This window comes from Tetrahymena thermophila (assembly GCF_000189635.1).
Source record: "Tetrahymena thermophila SB210 genomic scaffold scf_8254565, whole genome shotgun sequence".
In the NCBI taxonomy this organism is placed as follows: Eukaryota; Ciliophora; class Oligohymenophorea; order Hymenostomatida; family Tetrahymenidae; genus Tetrahymena; species Tetrahymena thermophila.
The window spans coordinates 319,720-336,643 of NW_002476336.1; the positions used below are offsets into that span (position 1 = coordinate 319,720).

At 23.4% G+C, this 16,924-nt stretch overlaps 5 protein-coding genes across 5 annotated transcripts; 1 reads left to right on the top strand and 4 right to left on the bottom strand. All coding sequences in view use genetic code 6, as the record gives it.

Moving 5' to 3' along the window:
• Positions 1 to 33: 33 nt before the first annotated feature.
• On the bottom strand, positions 34 to 3,716 carry TTHERM_00471430 (hypothetical protein; the record flags this gene model as incomplete). Its single annotated transcript, XM_001033029.2, has 5 exons — positions 34 to 2,221; positions 2,274 to 2,425; positions 2,548 to 2,622; positions 2,681 to 3,629; positions 3,691 to 3,716. 5 exons carry the CDS (start codon positions 3,714 to 3,716, stop codon positions 34 to 36), a joined length of 3,390 nt encoding a protein of 1,129 aa, XP_001033029.2.
• Positions 3,717 to 4,632: 916 nt separating this feature from the next.
• Positions 4,633 to 6,488, bottom strand: TTHERM_00471440 (MORN motif protein; the record flags this gene model as incomplete). Its single annotated transcript, XM_001033030.2, has 10 exons — positions 6,233 to 6,488; positions 6,144 to 6,185; positions 6,020 to 6,087; positions 5,834 to 5,960; positions 5,707 to 5,775; positions 5,381 to 5,540; positions 5,201 to 5,316; positions 4,974 to 5,150; positions 4,827 to 4,923; positions 4,633 to 4,753 (listed from the first exon to the last, which is right to left on the bottom strand). Exons 1-10 carry the CDS (start codon positions 6,456 to 6,458, stop codon positions 4,633 to 4,635), a joined length of 1,203 nt encoding a protein of 400 aa, XP_001033030.2. The 5' UTR covers positions 6,459 to 6,488.
• A 463-nt stretch (positions 6,489 to 6,951) lies between these two features.
• Positions 6,952 to 7,833, top strand: TTHERM_000471459 (transmembrane protein, putative; the record flags this gene model as incomplete). The annotated part of the gene is made up of 1 exon (XM_012798709.1): positions 6,952 to 7,833. The coding sequence occupies one exon, from the start codon at positions 6,952 to 6,954 to the stop codon at positions 7,831 to 7,833; it is 882 nt and encodes a 293-aa protein (XP_012654163.1).
• Positions 7,834 to 8,604: 771 nt separating this feature from the next.
• TTHERM_00471460 (cyclic nucleotide-binding domain protein) lies at positions 8,605 to 12,759 on the bottom strand (the record flags this gene model as incomplete). Its single annotated transcript, XM_001033032.2, has 9 exons — positions 8,605 to 9,747; positions 9,856 to 10,058; positions 10,118 to 10,442; positions 10,504 to 10,853; positions 10,913 to 11,141; positions 11,206 to 11,904; positions 12,036 to 12,304; positions 12,400 to 12,540; positions 12,600 to 12,759. 9 exons carry the CDS (start codon positions 12,757 to 12,759, stop codon positions 8,605 to 8,607), a joined length of 3,519 nt encoding a protein of 1,172 aa, XP_001033032.2.
• A 1,468-nt stretch (positions 12,760 to 14,227) lies between these two features.
• Positions 14,228 to 15,925, bottom strand: TTHERM_00471470 (EF hand protein; the record flags this gene model as incomplete). The annotated part of the gene is made up of 1 exon (XM_001033033.3): positions 14,228 to 15,925. One exon carries the CDS (start codon positions 15,923 to 15,925, stop codon positions 14,228 to 14,230), a length of 1,698 nt encoding a protein of 565 aa, XP_001033033.1.
• Positions 15,926 to 16,924: the final 999 nt, after the last annotated feature.

A 16,924-nucleotide genomic window follows, 5' to 3' on the forward strand; every position in this document is an offset into this window, starting at 1 on the left:
TTATTTTTCTCCATTTATTTAGATGAATCAAATTCATTTTTTGACCTACTTTGTCTTTTTCAATATATAGGATTTTAGTTGGTTTGGTAATTATTAAAATTAATTTTTCCAAATAGTAAACGTAGCATCAAAATTATTTACTCCCATAGCCCTAGTTTGTTATATAGACTAGAATGGATATTTACTCTATTTAAGCAATTGCTTTGCTTAGTCATTTGTAAAGTTATTTTATTACCCTTTATTACTATTTTAAAAGATCTATACACATTCTAGCATTAATTCATGGCTGAAGGTTAACTGTTTATATACTTAGTAGTAATTTTCATCATTAAAATCAACAAAATTTTATTATTCTTCTTCGTTAAGAGGAGCTATTGATATTTATGATTTTATTGCTTTTTAGCTTTTTGATTTTGAAAGATCATCATGAAGCTTAAGCTTTTTTTGTATTAAAATACGATTGTGGATTTTTTTACAATTTTAAAGAACAACTGACTATTAAAATTATTGTAAATGTTCTTAAGCTTTTTATATGATATTTAAAGCTGGAAGATTTAAATTTTCACATCTGTCTATGCTGTATTATCTTTTCATTCTAACCTTTTATTCAGTTGAATTAAAATCATTTTGTTATGAATTTTGTTCTTTGCTTTAATTGTCTCTTGGAGTTTTCTATTTGTTTGGAGATTAATTATAATCACTTTAATGATGGTCTTTTAAGAATCTTTCATAATTACCAGATGCTTCATTCAAATTTTTGTAATAAACAGTGACACTTGAAGGACTATTAAATGAATAGCAGCTTCTTTATCTATTCTTTTTTATTGATAAATTTGCTTGATGATTTTTCAATCTATCTTAAAATTGTTTATATGACTAAAATCCATCTTTTTTTTCTGATTCTTCGTTATAAATGGTGTCAGTTTTTAATCTTCCGAAAGAAGTGTTTTTTTTTGTTGATTATTATTCGGGAGATAAACTAAACGATTAAGGTGATAAAGATTTATCATTGTATTCAAAAGCTTACGATCTCTTACTTATCTGTCTTCTTCTTCTCAGCAACTTGCATATATAGTTATTTAATATTCCAATTACATAGGCTCTCTCACCTTCACTTGATATCCATTAAAGCTATTATATAAGCTCCTAGAAAGGTTTTAATTTATTGTATTCATCAAATAAAAGCTAAATATCTTATGCAGATTGCTCTTATATGTTTCCATTTTAATCTACTACATAAGATATTCCATTTTATGGTATTGCTTTTGTGTGATTAACTCCTAATTCTTTACTGATAATAAACTACTCAATTTCATCTATTTATTCTTATGAAAAGTTTTTAAAGAGTTCTCCTTAACTTTTTTTTAACTCCTCGATATATCTAAAAACCTCTTTTGTATTACTGCCAGTTTATTATTCTGCGTTTGTAGTATTTTGAATTTTTTATTTTAATTATGAACTTTACTCAAACTTTGAAGGTGTCAAGTTTTCAGCAGAAGTTTATTTAATTTTAGAGCTGTTTTCCTCTGTAGCTAAGTGAGATTCAATTTAATCAGTTTGCATTTATTAGTTTTACTAACTTTAAAGAGTAGATTTTGTTTACTTATATTAATTAAGTAAATATTCTAATTAATCTTAAGGTATTAATTGAGAACTAGTTCCCTTAACTTGTAAATCTTTCACTTCTTTTTGTTTTTTTATAGAAGCATTATTAGCATTTTTGATTTCTTGTATTTATTGATTTGAAATTTAAGGAAGTACTTGTTGTTATTATCTCAAATTAAGAATTTCTTATTCTTCCTCTTTAATTTTTTACAGAATTTGCAGTTGTTTTTACATTTTAGTGAATGCTCTATTTTCTGTTCTCAAATTAACATCTTAAGGTATATTTAATTTTTTACGTTTCATAGGATGTTTTTCTAAGTCATCTTTTATCCTTTAAAGCAAATAAAAGTAATCTACTCTTCCTTCGAGCTGCAGATCATGACTATATCTTCTTTTAAATTAAGTGTAGTGTTTTTGCGAAGCATAAATATGATTGTTTTCCCCATTGCTAAAGACAACTTTCCCAGTTTGAGTAAAACTATGGGCATATGTCTTTTTTTAAGCTTTATTCTAAGCATTTTCCTAATTTTTAAAGTCAATTTCAAATTACTTTTGCTTTTATTCTAATTCTTGAGCTCTTTTTTTAAACTTCAATTCATATTGAATATCTAATTATCTATAAATTTAACAATTAAAAAACAAAAACTAATAATATATAATTAAATTACGTTATTTCGTTTTTTAGCTTCTCTATACTAGAGATGTGGTCAATTATTTGTTAATTTTATTCTTAAATCTTTTTATTTTTAAAATCTAAATCTCTTTGTAGCTCTTCATTTTTTAATGATAAAGTCCTAATATTACTCTTAATAGCTTCTAACTTTTTATTAAAAATGACTATTTAATTTTTCATCTAATTTGAAATAATCATAAAACAATAATATTTTTGTTAAAAAAGAAGAAGAATATAAAAATAATTTTGAAACAAAGTAAATTTCTTACCTCCCATCTGCAAGCTCTTGCTTCTTTTTCTGCATCTTAAATTTATTTATCAATATCTTCCATTGTTAATTCAGTCTAGATATTTTATAAAAATGATGAAAACAACATGTATTATGTAAAAATATTGATTTACTTAACACTAAATTGAAGGTAGTTCAATCTAATTTTATTTTCTTAAAAATTATATAACCTAAAGAATAACAGCTTGCATTCTTTTCCTCGCACTTTCCTCGAAATTATCCTTAATTTCTTTACTCAACTCTTCCATAATCATATTACTGTAAAATTCATTAGTAAGGGAATTGAGTTCTTCTCTATTTTTATTTCCCTTTAATGTGATTTATTCAAAATTGTAAAAAGACATAGTAGTTCCTTCTATTTATTTTAGTGTATTGCTAACAAAATTTCCGCAATTAGAAGGCTGTAAATTCAAGAACTTGTTTTTGTTTAATAAGGTTTCGTTCATCACTTACTCTGCTTCTCTGTATTCTTTAAGAAGAGGATCATATATTTAGCCTAGTTTAGCTTTCAAAGATTCAGGAACTAGTTCTGGTTTATCAATTAAATGCTTTTTAATTAATTCAACTAAATCTTTGTCAACTGTTCCTTTCTATATTTTAACTTTTTTATAATTGTATTTTTTAGCATTTGCTTCTTTAACAATTTCTTTTTCAATTTCATAAGTAGGTATTTTAAATTTGCGTTCATCTACTACTTATGGAACTTTGTAGTGAGAACAAACAACTCTTAAAGCAAAAATCATACTCTTACGATGAGACAGCATAAGCTACTTGCAAAACATTTATATCTATTAAATACCTATTTTATCTAATTGTTAAGCAAATGAGCTAGAACACAAGTTATAAACATCTAAAATATTATGAATATCTTTAATAAATGTATCATAAAACTTTATATTAGGTATTATTTAATTTTTATAATCTGTAAATCCATCAACATCTAAATTTTAAAAGGCTTGTAAAGTAGGATCTGATTAAGGATAATATTCATTATATTTGTCTTAAATGTTTTCATCTAAATCAATAATGATTTATCTTATTCTATCAATGCTATGAACAATACTATATTTATAATTTGCAGTAAATGTAAATTTATACCTAATATTATAACATTTATGTTTACTTTGAGTCAATTTAAGAAATACTCATCAAATTACAATTTAATCTAGCTTCTTAATCTTATTGCAGTAAATTAATTCTTGATATCGTATTGTATTTAATAATTTTTGCAATATTTAGTTGATTTCTTTTAATAAAAATATAGTTTTAATGATTAGATTTAATATTTACCACTAAAAAATATATTATATTTATTTGTTCGACATCATGTTTCTAAGTATTTTGATATTAGACCAATAAAAAAACCAGATGCATAATCTTGTTACAATTTTATTGTTTTGCATTTCAAATAATATTCAATAAAATATTAAAAATTTTTTTTTGTATTACAGTTATTAACTTTAATTATCATTAATTTCAGAATTTTTCATTTTAATAATGTTATGCTCGATAAAATTAAATGGAATATATTATTTTAAGTAGAACCAACTAATGAAAATTATTAAGTAAGTTTTTATTAATTTACATTCCTATGAGATGTTTGCATTAATGTTTTGGAATGATTAATTTGAAAAAAAATTTCAGTTTAATTCAACAAATGATTAAACACTAAAATAATTCAAGTATTTTAAACAATTTTTTATTTTTATATATAATAATATATCATGCTATAGGTGATGTTAAAAAAATATTTTTTCAAATTAAAAAAATTTTGCAAATGCAAAAACATTAAAATGAAAAAAAATATTTGAAATCTTTTTAGATAATTCCTAAAATAAATTTAAAAGCATTAATACTATCTTTCTTTATTTTTACATTTTATTTTATACCTTTAGAAAGTATTGACGATTTTGATCAAAATAAATTTATTTACAGTTTTTAATTATTTTATAAGATTATCTAAATATATTAAGGCTAATTATTATTTTTTATTTAATTTAAAAATGAAAAAAATCTAATTTTTAAATAGATTTCAAAAAGATATTTTCATTTTATTTGCTAATTTTCATACAAGCAATCCATTTTAGAATACTCCTTTTTCTACTTTTTATTCTTATGAAAATATTACTTCTCCATTCCCATTCATTTAATTATTTCTCCACTCTCCTTTATATTTATCGCCATTGCTATAAATTCATTAAATAAAGGTAAAAATATCCATTTAAAACACACATAAAAAAAATAATATTAATAAAATACCTCCATGTATATATCCCATAACCTTATCTTATATTATCCACCCAATCTCCTTCATATGTTTCTTAGGATGAATAGTAATAGTACTTTCCTTTCCCTTCTAAATTTAACAAAAATATTTGAAAATGAACTAATAAGAAAAATTCATACCTCTTTTATTATTTACCCACTATCCTTCATAAAAATCTCCATTTGAATAATTCATTTTTCCTTAACCTTCTTGGCTGTCTTTAACCCAATTTCCATTATATGTATCACCATTTTCATAGTAGAGTATTCCGTTTCCATTTTATTTTCCTTCTCTATACTCACCTTCATATCTATCATCTTAAATTTAGATATTATATAACTTAAAAGTAAATATTCTAATAATTTACTATTAAAAAATACTCTGACTCCTTTTCCATCAGGGAGACCATTAGAAAAGGTTCCTACATACCTACCTCCGTCACTAAAAGTATACACACCTTATCCATGTTTATTTCCATTAAACCTAATTGTAAAATATTTACTTTTTAATAAATAATTTAATAAAAATAAATAAATAGTCAATTCACCATTCTCCATCATATTTTTCATTAGAGCCGTAAAGCATTACTCCTTTGCCATTTATTTTATCTCTTTGCCACTCTCCAGTGTATTTAGAGCCGTTAGCGTATAGCATTTCTCCAAATCCTTCTTTTTTACCCTTAACCCATTCCCCTGAAAATGTATCTCCTTAATTAAACATAATATAAATATTTTTTAATAAAATTCAAAACTTCATTTAACAAATCAGTAAATAAAAATTTTATATCTTAATTTTTTGTAGTGTTTACAAATTTATCTGTTAGAAGTAAGTTTTTACATGTTTCAACAATAAAAAATATAATAATTTTTATACCAGTGGAATATTTATAGGTTCCATTTCCTGATCTTTCATTATTCTTCCATTCTCCATCGTAAGACTCTCCTATAAATAAATATAAAAGAGACTTTAATTTTTCTTAGATATCTGAATTTAGATGAACCTGTAAGTTGATAATTTATCATTCCTTTTCCATGTTTTTTATCTTTAATCCACATTCCTTCAAAAATGTTCATATTTAAGTATATATATTTCCCACTTCCATGCTTTAAACCATTGAGTAAATCACCCTTGTATTTTTTTTAGCAGTTAAATAATTAATAGCTATTAAAAATATAAATTTATTTACTTCATATCTCTCTCCGTTTTGAAATATGTAAAATCCTCTACCATGAAATTTATCATTCTACCAACAACCTATTTATTTATAGATTAAAAATTGAGTTAAAAATTTAAGACTATAGTCAATTTACCAGCATAGACATCACCATTTGAGTAGTAAAATATTCCTTTACCTTTATATAAAATAGTTATTAATTATTATACATTTTACTATTAATACCATTTCTTTTATTATCCTTTATAAGTCCCTCATATTTAGATCCATCTTAATAGATTTTAGATGCTATGCCAATCTAATACTAATCATTGTTATCAACAAGATACTCTTTCCTAAAAGAAAAAATAATATCTTCCTTTTCCTAAATGAGTTTTTCTTAATGTTCACTTAGCATTTAAGCGTTATTTGCTTCATCAGGCTCGCTTTAAACTGTATGAAGATTCTACATTTTTGAAAATAACTTGTAAATTTAATTAATGATTAAAAAATTTTTAAGTCTTAGTAAATTAAATTATTTATGATGAATATTATAAAAACCAAAGATTTAACGATGTATATTTGATCAATAATTAATTTCTTAGAAATGCCAACAATTTATTTATAACGAGAGAGTAAATTAATTTCTACTATAAAATTAATTATACCAATTAAAATTTTCAAAATTAAAAAATGGCTTGTGCTTGCTAACTTGAATATTTATTTTTTTTATTTCTAATAATTTATACAAAATTAATATACATAAATAATTGTAAAAATAAATCAAAATAATTTTATATTTCAATTTAATTAATTTAATTGTTTAGAAATGCAACAATATAAGCTACTGTTTCTGCTGCTATTATTTTATTAAAATTTAATATGCATTCTTTCTCATAGATACATAGTGCTATCAAATTTTACTCACTAATTTTTTTTAATTTTTGGAAGTTAAATATTAGGTTATGTATTTTAGACTTTAGCACAAGAAGGAAGATTTTTAAATGAATTTCTATATTTTTTGTTAAGCTTCCTCACTAAGCGATCTTCGTAGCGCTAGTTCTATTCTTCAGCATTTTATAAACATTCATCAAATGACTACTTAACTTAATGCCATTATTTCCAAAAGTTTTCTTCATCCTCTTTATCTCCTAGCTTAGACATATCTTCATATTTTTAATAATATTTTGTTTTCATCAACTCATTAGACTTAGCATACTATTCATTCCATTCATTATACTTTTTTTGTAGTCTTTCTTGCTGTACTTATTAAATTTACTATTTTTGTAACTCATTTTAGCTATTTAACTCTTTTTGATAATTTAAATTATTTAAGTTTAGTTTCAAACCTCCTAGACTTTAAACTGGAACTAAGTTTTTATAAGCTTTTTTATTTTACACTGCCATAGCAGATGTTGATGTAAGCAGCTTGCTAGAGGAGCTTAAATTTCCTAATGATTCATGACTTTTTGAAAGTAGATTAGATCTTGTTTATCCATCTAAAAAATAGTGATTAAGATTATGACCCCCATGAAATATATCTTGATGCTAAGAAATTGAGAGAGGCACAAAATTTGTACTAAAATTATTGCTTGAAATCGGGTTTAAATTAGGCGAGTTATGGCGTGAATTCATTACAAATTAAGATTTCACAGGCATACCAATAAATTAGATGCTTTTTCTAGATTATAAAGAAGCTTAAAAGCCTGAAGGAAGATTAATGTTTGCCGGAGTAAGGCTTCTTTTGTTTTTCTATGGAGAAAAATCATCCCATTAAGAATTTTTATGAGCATTTTATTCAATTTCTTTTTTTATATCTTTAGATACTTCTATCCCTTTATCAGTGACGATTAGTCTATTAATCTCTTGTTTCATTTTATGCTACTTTGATATTTTATTTGATAATTTTTAGAACCAATGCTTTGTTTTGTATGATTAAATTATTATTCTATTAATTACCTAATTTGCTTGGTTATAAACAAACCAAATCCTCTAATTTTTACATTATCAAATAGTAAATATTTAAATAAATACTACTTAAATGAATTTCAAATTTGCTATTCTATTAATATTCATTTATAAATTTTAACATTCTACTATAAAAAAGTCTCTTTAATTGTATTTTAATTGTTAGCATATATAATTTTAAAATTTATTAAAATTTCCAATTCAAAAATTTACATTTCAGTTTTATGAGATAAATAATTTGATAATAACTTTTACTTAAAAAGAAAAAATTAAATGATAGTAAAAATCCCATTAATATTTTATATTTAGTTTTAATTTATAAAATAGACTGAAATGTATAATTTGGTAATAATAAGAAGTTTTTAAATTTAAGTAATTGAATTTTTAAAACAAAATCCCATAAATATTTTTAAACTATTTAAATTATCAAAGATTGCAAAAAAAAAAATAAGGTTTTGAAGAATAAATTTTATTTAAATTTGCTTAAAATATTCAATGCAAAGCTTAATAAAATTTTAATTAACTATTACTATCAAAACAAAAAATTGCAAATATGTAAATATATATTACAAAAGTTAATAATTTATTGTTAGGTCTTTTATGCAAAAATATAAATTTCGAAATAAAGTTATAATTTTTAATTAAATCTATCATTCTTCTTCATTTTTATTTTTAGGGTTTAAATTATCATTTTTCTGATTTTTCCTTGTATTTAATTATGAAAAATAATCAGAAGCTTTATTGGATTTTTTGCTAAAAATCTTGTTTGAAATCAAATTTCTTTTTGTAATAGAGTTTTTGTTAGAATCATAAAGATTTTTGCTTGCTAATTTACATTTATTTTTTCTTTCTATTTCTGAGATATTCCAATCTGGAAAATATTTCTTGTAGTTTCTCATAAAATCTATTTGAAGAGACACGTTTGATTTGAATATTTCTACTAAATTGATAAAAGAATCTTTCATTTTATTATTTACTAATTACATTTTATTTTCTTCAAAATTATTTTAATAAGCCCCATTAGCTATGTTAGTTTAATTCGTATTCTATCTTGGAAAACTATCAAATGGAGGAATTTATGATTTTCCCATTAACTTTCTAGCAATGTAAGTACCAGAATAATTGTGTGTACCCTACTTTTTACTAATTCTCTATACTTAATTATTATTATTTTTAGGAGATGTAATTTAAATATTGTAATTTGGACTCTAAAAGCTATTATTTTATGCCATTAACCCATTAAACATTGCATTCAAATGTTGTTACTACTATTATTAATTTGAAGAATAAATGTTTCCTTACTAGCTATTTGGTTGACTACCTTACTATAAATAAGTAGGTGATTCTTATATCTATGTTAATGTATGTGTTTGTAAAGGTGCAAATTTAGACCCTCTTCTTTATAATTAATCCTTTAAATATTAGATATCTTTGTTTTGAATACTATTATTGCTATCAATTTTCTTGTGATTTTCTCTAAAGTCTTTACCTTCTTACTTTGTATAATCATAGGGAGGATATTGCTAATTTTCTTTTTTTGAATCCTAAAATAGGTTACTCGTAAAGTTAAAACTTAAATTTTTTTAGTCTCCTCTTGCTAATATTCCTTCAACATTATCTTAGTTACTTAACAGCATAAATTGGTTATTATCTCTAGTGTTTTATTTTTCGTAATTCATAAATCTATCTTAGTTATTTTAATATTCTATTGATTGGTCGATGTCATAATCACTTTAATCTAATATATTATAATTAATCTCTTCAATTATTGTTATATATTCCTCTCCTGCTCTCTTGATTTAATTATTAAAATATTTAATGTAGCAATCATTTATAAAAAAATAAATGTTAAATTTCCAGTTAATATGAATCTATCTCTAAAAATAAAAACTTGATTTTACTTAAGCAGCTTCTTCCATTTTGATTAAATTTAAGTTTTTTCTAGGATGCCATTTGTTTTTTTTAGAACGTGACTTGAATTGTCTGTCTTGTTAGAATGATCTGTTTCCTGTCTGTATAACAGCTACAGGAAGTGGCTAAAAATGGGTGAGTGTGCAGTTTTTTGAAATATGATTAATGTTACCACATGTATAACATTTTCCCTCTTTATAGAAATAATAAAAACTTATTAAATTTTAATTGATAAAAAAATAAATAAATTACATTTTGTATTTTTTTCATATATTTAGGAATAGTCTTAAGATTGCTAAATTTTATGGTTAATTTATTGGAAAGTTTCATAATCATCTTAAGAATGTTCTTTAATTAGCTAAATAAACTACTCTCTTTCAATTTTAATTAGAGTTGTGAACTCGTTACTTCTAGCAGATGCATTTCTCTACTAACCTGTAAAAAAAGCTATTTCACCAAAGCACTGTCCTTTTTTCAAATTCTGTACAATATAATCTTCATCTTTATTGTTTGTATGATAAATGTTCACTTAGCCCTCCAAAATAAGATATATACTGCAATCATCATAATCACCTTCCTATGAAATCAAAATTATAATATATCCATTTATTTTGTAATAAAATTAGTTTAAATTTTACCAAGAAAATAACTTCACCAGGAGTAAATTTTATGTCATTCATAATAAAAAGCGATTTTTCTTAGATTTTTTAAGAGAAAATCTTATTTAAGATATGAAAAACTGCAACATACTGAATGTTGACTTCTTTGACTAATTCGATTTTGAGTTAGCTTGATAGTTTTTCAATAACTTATTTGGTTTCCTCTAAGTTTAATTGTCTTTCTTCTCTATGCATATATTCTAGATAATTTCTAATTCTTGTTTATAACTCTCTGTTAACATTCTTTGTTTCCATATAAGAATTAATAAGTCTTAATTCTTTTTGGCTGTTTTTTTAGTTCTTTACAATATTATCCATAATATTTCCCACTATTTAAATTTTTGTAAACTTAAATTATCATTTTATTGCAAAATTCAAAAATTTTTACATTCATTGATAACATAACCAAAGATACAACAATTTCCTAAAAGAGTAAAAGTCATGTATACAGTTTCTATTGTTGTTTTAGGATTATAAACAATCGCATTAACCAATGTACCAGCTGAGCAAAAGAAGCTGTTAATATATCTTACCCAGTAGTTTTCGTTTAATATTCCAGCTTAGTCTAGCCAAGTCTAATTAGAATTCATGTAATAAATTTGGAATTAAGCTTGACACTTTTGCATAAAAGTAAAAATAAAATTTTAAGTTTAAATTTATTATAAAAAATGATATTATTACATGATACATTATAGCACCTACATGAGAGGAAATGCAAAGAATACCCATAAGTCTAAGCAGTGATATTATGTTATCGTATTTTTCATTCATGATGAACGTCTTTTAAAAGACATAAATAACATGCTAAATGTTATGGATTTTAAAAAGAAAGAGAAATTATATTCTATACATCAATAACTTATCCATGTCAGGGAAAAAAGTTCTGCTAAAGACAACACTAAAAAGTGATAAAAAATCAAAAAAGAATCTGCCATAGATATAATTAATAGCTATTTCCTTTCTATCTATAATAGTTTCTCCTTTTCTGTAAAAGGCTGTATTAAAACCTTTAATAACATCTAAGATTGTAGTAAAAATCAAAATGTAGACGTTTGTCGTGTAAATGCTTGATGCTTTACTTACTCCTTCATCAATTTCTAAGAGACGACTTCTAAAGTCGAATACAATATATATGCTTGCATAATATAATGCAAAAAAGTTAAAAAAAAGCTAAAACAGCATCCAGATTACATTAATTTAGTCAGTTGGCAATAAAGACACTTTATTTTTGAAAATTAATCTATTTAAACCACCTAAACCTACTATGAAATCTAAAATTTTCCATAGCCCATTTTTTATATCATTAAGTGTCAGAATTTTCTATTTATGCAATGATTATTTATCAAATCTATGTGAAGAGATATCATTGATAAGCCTAAACTTTTATAAAATAATTAAAATTTATATTCTTCTAAAATGAAAATTAATTGATTGGTTTATAAAGATTGTTTTATTTTATTTTTAATTTATTCAAATCTTCTAATAATAAATAAAATGATTTTCATCTATACCTACTCTGCAGTGATGCTGTGTGAACGAGTAAATACTCTTACAACTTGAATAAAATTATAAATTCTTTTAAAAACAGATAATACAGACTTAGCTTTATCAGAAAGTTGAATTGGTTTATCTTCCTTCAAAAATTTTTTAATTATTTTTTTAGTCTTATAAATCATTTAACTTTTTTCAGTATATAAATTACTGAAAATATTCAATTTAGATTGCCTCTTTTAGGTAGAAAAATTTTAAGAAGTACTTTTTGACTTGGCCTTACTTTACTCTATAAAAAAATTAAAAATACTATTACTATTTGTAAATACTCTTTATTTATTTATTCGTTCATAATTGTTTATTATTATATTAAATAATATTTACTATTGCTTAAGCCTCTATAAGAGGAACTTATTTGCTATTCATTTTATTCTTAAATTTCCATTTTTAAATGTTCCCTTTATGTTTGGTGTTGCTCTTCTTAGTTATATCTAGTTAAAGCTTTTTTTTAACCTTCTGCAGAATCTTTTTTATATAAAACAAGTACTTAAAGTAAGATTACAATATTTAAAGTAATTTTTTACTTTGGCATTGATCATGAATAAAACTATTTCTATTTGGTGAAGAAATGTCTGAGTATCTATCGCTTACATTTGGTCCTAAATCATTAAGTTAAATATTTGCAGGGTGAATCCATTCTTGGTTCTCTCTCATTCTATGAGTAGACTAAATATCACTTATCATTTTTGGGTAGATTTCAGGGAATTTGATAGAATTCCAATTATCTACGCTGTGCTAAACGGATGATTGCTTCAATTTATTAAGACGGTTTTGTCAATTTATTTATAGGATTGAGAAAATATTATTAATAAATTATGTTTTCAGTATTAAAGAAATCAAAAAAAAAATAATCTTCGCCTACAATTTTTCTGTTAAATTTGTATTAAAATCAAGTGATTAAATAGATTCTTTACTATAATATCGAAAAAATTTAGTTATTTAAATTTTAGGGCTATAGTGTAATTATTTATAATTAACTTTTAAATAAATAAGGTTTGCAATCACTATTGCTCAACAAATACTTCAAAAACTACCATTTTGTAGGAACCCTAAATCTAAAAGAATATAATTTTATAAAATGTATAATAGATTTTTACGAAATAAAGAATTTATATTGCTTAAAGATATCTAGTATTTATCAAAAGTATTTAATAATTATGATAATTTTAAAATTTGTTATTCATTATTTAAGAATATGAAGTCAGTAATATATGAAATTGTGGACCTTGTGAATAGCTTATATTTGTTATCTATAGATTATTGTTTATAATTAACTATCAATAGATAGAATAATTTATCTTACTTAATTATTTCTTAATTAATTTTTTTTACTTAATATATTTCTAATTGATCTTATCAATTTATCAATAACATAATAGAGTAAATATTTTAATTTTTTAAAGATTCTTTAAGTATTTTAATTTACTATTTAATTTTTATTATATACAACCAAACTAATTCAAGTGTTATTATTTATTTATTTTTCTTTGTTTCTTTTTAATTAACTAATTATAACTCTATTAAGAATGAATATTTATTTATTACTTCAACCAATATCTTTAATATATTTACTCCAGCAAAAATAGTATTCAATAGATTAATAGTATATAATTTTATCTTTAATAAATTTAAATATAATTAATTTTACTTTAATAGAGCTAATTAGCAATAAAAATTATATAATCAAAGATTAATAAAAATTAAATACAACAAATTTAACTAAAAATTATTTTGGTTTTTATTTACTTATTTTCTTCACAAAATTTTTACTCTGATTATTTTAAATCAAGATTATTTTTTTTATTAAAATTCCCAATAAGACTTTTACAATAAAAAATGCCGAAGATGAAGAAGATAAATTTTGAATATTTACTTAATATTAAAATCTGAGTATTTATAACTAAAGTAGCTAGCTACTTGCTCTTCTATAATTATTAGCTTTACCATAAGTTATAAAAATCTAAATAAAAAATTATTCAAGCAATAGAAAATATTTCAATAAAATAGACAAACATTTAATTCATTTGAAATAGCTAATTTTTATAAAAAAACATGAATTTGACGTAAAAAAACAATTATTTTTAAATTTCTGTGGTTGTTGTCTAATATTCTCTATATTAAAATTATAGTACTTTCTAGATAGATTTCTAGATCAATATTTTAATTCAAATGAAGCTATGAATTGTAAGAAGAATTAGGCTTGCTTGATTTGCTTGAGAAGCTCAGGTCTTACCTTCTTAGCTAATTGAGCCCATTAGTCTAAAGTGACTTAGTTACCATCACCAACTCCTGCTTGCTTAAGACCGTTAAAGAATTGTTAAACTTATGCTTTTTGCTTTTCAAGTTCAGCTTAATTAGGGTTGAAAGCCTTGAAAATGCCATTAATTTCAGAAACAGAAACAACCTTATCTTGATTAACATCAAACAAGTTAAAGATAAACTTGTAGGTTAATTCAAAGTTTCTGTCATTTTCAATCAAGTATAAACCAAGTCTTTAACCTATCTTTTTGCTAGGTTCATGAGGTTGGTACTAAAAGTCACTATCATCATCGTCACCTTCATTGTTGTCATCCTTCATTGATTGAGCTACTGAGTCTTTTACGTGCTTAAGATATTAGGCATAAGTAACTTGTTGACCTTTATTAATTTGATCAAATTCCTTATAGAAGTGTTATCTATCAGCTTGCTTCTTGAAAAGAGTATCAATGAAATGGACATATTCTTAACGAGTTATAACCTTGTCACCATTAGAATCAACAATGTCAAATTCGAATTAGGCAATAGTGTTCAAGAGATGATCTAAGATTTTTTGTTATTCACTGGTCAAAGCACTGTTTCCAGAGACTTAGAGATCGATTTATTCTTGGATCATGCTGATAGTGTTGTGGTAGATATCTTGAGATTATCCTAAAACAGCAACGAACTATTGTTATTTGAGTTGTTCCTTCAACAAGAAAGAGGTATTTTTGTTGAGCATGTCAATGAGAGAGGGTTTAATAGATTCAGCAAACTTAGCCCAATTTTCGAACTTAATTTAGTCAGCTGTTCCTATTTTATTTTCTTAGATAAATTTAAAAAGTTTATCAGCTTCACCTTAGGCTTTAGCTTTAGGTTCTCCCATGGAAACAAGAAGCTTAATATACTCGTCTTTTTGTACAACCTTATCACCATTTACATCATAGATGTTAAAAATGAAGGTGTAGGTTTTCTTATAGTTATTATTGTCTTTAATAACTAACTTAGCAAAGTTATTCAAAACAACCTTAGGATTAGTCTTTAATTAAGGAGGCTTATCCATGGCTTTAGATTCTTGGTTAAAAACAAACTTCTTGAAGGCATCAATCTTGAAAGGAGCCTTATTGTTCACCTAGTCAAACCATGCAGCAAAGAAGTCCTTGTCTAGAGGATAAAGAGCTGTGAAGAAAGCATTCCATTCATTTCTATCAATTACATCATTATCATTACTATCGATTAAGTCAAAAACAAATTTGACAAAAAGGTTAGTAATACGTTCTACCTAGACCTTATCTTATTAAAAGAGGCTGTAGATGTGATCAGAAATATTTTCGAAATTGATAACGCTCTTCTTAGATAAGGCTATGAATTATTTGAATTACCTATTGTCTATGAAAATTTCTTCACGTAGATTTTAAGAAGGATCAGCTATTGATAACTCGGGGTTATTGTTATTAGTTGAAGCTCCAGCAGTTACTATCAAAATAGTAATGCATGTTACGACTGCAATAGCTGCAACACCTGTGGCAGTGTTTGCTATTCTCTTTTTAAAGCTCTAAGCATTTTATGCTTGAGCTTAACTCATTTGAATGTCAAAACTAGTGTTTGAAATCATCAGTTTTTTTTTCAAAGAATATTAATTTATCTATTTTTGATAATAATAAATATTATAAATTTCTTTGCGTTATCAAAACAATTTAATTAAGTTCAGTATCTGAATTAGTTATTTAGTAATAATGCATCATTCAAAATAAAAATATGTGAATTAATCAATCAAAATCATTTAACAAAATTTTATTTATAAATAAAAACTAAAATAAACTCTCTAATCTAAACTGTTTAAGATATCAACAACAATTAAAAACGTATATATGACCATATTTTCACTAGCATTAAAACTATCTTTCCACTGTAATTGATTGATTAAATTACTAAATTTGCTTAAAACATATTTATACAAATAATATTTTTATAACTTTAGTTATATACTTCATTATTTTTATTGCTCTATATTAAATTAAGAATATTTTATTTTAGATTTATTTGGTTCAAGAACATTTCTGTTAAATATAAAAGAATAAATATTTTCAGAGAATTAAATCCAATTAATAACGATACAGCATTTATAGTTGTTCAAAATTCTAATCTATATTTTAATCAATTTTAATTTAAAATGCCATATTTTTTTTATTTTTTAAAGGATATTTAAATTACGAAAGAAGTAATTTTTTTAATTTCAAACAGTTTTTCCTCTTTCATAATTACAGGCATCAAAATGTAACATTCAAAATTCAAACAGATTCGTAGTGTTTGTTTAGATGAATATAAATATAATTAATTAAATTAATAAATTATATTCTTATTTTTTTTAATATTGGTGTGGATTATTTGCATTTGAATAAAATTTTGATTATTTTTTTTTCAATTTTCAATCATTCTTCAAAGCCTAGATTAAAACCAAAATGCTGAAACCAAATATACTTACTATCTTACCCAAGATTTTAATAAGTTTTATTTTTTCTTTTTTTAAAAAAATTATTAAAATCAAAAAGAATTATTATCAAATTAAATTAGTATTTTTTAAAAATTTTTATTTTATTTTATGTATTGAATA